At 39.0% G+C, this 1,722-nt stretch overlaps 1 protein-coding gene across 1 annotated transcript; it reads left to right on the forward strand.

Annotated features, from left to right (window-relative positions):
- The first annotated feature begins 776 nt into the window (after positions 1 to 776).
- On the forward strand, positions 777 to 1,436 carry LOC120352965. Its single transcript, XM_039435326.1, has one exon. It carries the CDS (start codon positions 777 to 779, stop codon positions 1,434 to 1,436), a length of 660 nt encoding a protein of 219 aa, XP_039291260.1.
- Positions 1,437 to 1,722: the final 286 nt, after the last annotated feature.

Below are 1,722 nucleotides of genomic sequence, written 5' to 3' on the forward strand. Positions count from 1 at the left end.
TTCTATAATGTTAAATACATTGAAAAGCTGTAAAATATTGAAGATATTGATTGGAATAGTTAGTTTCACTCTCATTCTGAGGTTAATGTGATTCCTGTGTTACAGATCACCTTGCCAGATTCATTGACAACGTTCTGAATGATGAAACTTCAGATATAGAAGGACTTGAGGAACTCCATGACGATGATGATGATGATGTTTCAGACCCTGATTTCATCCCACCTCGAGTAGAAGATGAAGGCACTGATGACAGTGATGATTAAGTTGTGGTGCCTCCCAATCTCCATCAGTTTTTTCATCAGACCTCTGGAAGGAACTGGAATCCCTGCAATGTTTTTGAACCAGTACCAGCTGCACCACCACCAGAACTGGATAGTGATATTGTAAGGAGAGAACCTTTGGAGGCATTCTAGAGGTATGTGCCAGAAAGTTCATTAGATGACATAGAATCATCAACAGCCCAAAGAATCCTGATAACAACTGGAAAAACTACCAATGTCAAAGCAGTAATGATCAGGCAGTTCATTGGAATAAATATAATGATGTCTTATCTTAAATATCCAAAGATTGGGATGTTTTGGGCTAGAAAAACAAGAATCTCCAAAATAGCTGATACAATGACACGGAATATGTTTTTTTCTGATTCAGAGCAACCTTTGTGTTAGAGATTATTTGGCTGTATCTGAAGATGAAAAGAAATCCGACGAGTTCTGGGAAATTAGGGAAATTGCTCCATTGCTAAAAAGTGTCAGGAATGGCACACTACAGAAAAAAGAATGCCAAATGACTGTGAATTAACAACAGACAGGGCCTTGCAGCAAACTGGACAAGGAAGCCATGTGCAAATGGTACGAGAGGATGGTCAAGTAGCAATAGTGAAGTGGCTGGACAGCAGACTTGTGGTCATTGCTTCCAATTCACATGGGGGGCAACCTAAAGAAGATGTAAAAAGATGGTGTAAAGTCACAGAACGATTTATCAATCCTCCAAGACCCAGAGTAATCACAGAATATAACAAAAAAATGAGAGGTGTTGATTTCTTGGACCGTGTGATTGCATTCTACAGAATATCTGCCAGAACAAAAAAGTGGACAGTTAGAACACTTTTCCACATCATTGACTTTGCTCTGGCTGCTGCCTGGATTGAGAGGCGCAAAGCAGATAGTTTAGATAAGACACCAGGAGAAGATCGATTGGATTTCAAAGTGCAGGTGGGGGACTCACTTGTTCACTGTGGACAACAAATCAAAGAGACAGAGGATGAAAGATTTATTGATGATGATTTGGACTCACAGCATCAGCCAAAGAGAAGACGAACGATTCCACTTCCCACTACAAGCTTGAGGACAAGTGGTGCCCTCCATCTACCTGAGATTCCACCTGGTGCGAAGCCATCAAGATGCCGGTTTCCAGGCTGTGACAGTCCAAGATGCTGATTGAGGTGCACTATATGTGAAGTTTTTCCATGCCTCAATAACAACAGGAACTGTTTTAAATCTTTCCATGAGCTGTCAATACTGTGAATAATTTTTATCAGATTGATTTCCATTTGTTTGTAATTAGTGCCGAAAATTCTGATCCCAGTGTAACCTATCGGTTACATGCTATTTTGAAAAGCTTTTATTTAAAGCTTTTAAAAGCTTTTATTCCACTTTTATTTCACATTTTTTTATATCTTTCTTTTCTATTCTGTATTATGTTTGTTTGTGGAATAAATGAATT

Source organism: Nilaparvata lugens, chromosome 9 (genome assembly GCF_014356525.2).
Source record: "Nilaparvata lugens isolate BPH chromosome 9, ASM1435652v1, whole genome shotgun sequence".
NCBI lineage: Eukaryota > Metazoa > Arthropoda > Insecta > Hemiptera > Delphacidae > Nilaparvata > Nilaparvata lugens.

What these genes read in the sequence shown, in the direction of transcription:
- LOC120352965 (XM_039435326.1), top strand. Translation starts at nt 777, where the DNA reads ATGCCAAATGACTGTGAATTAACAACAGACAGGGCCTTGCAGCAAACT.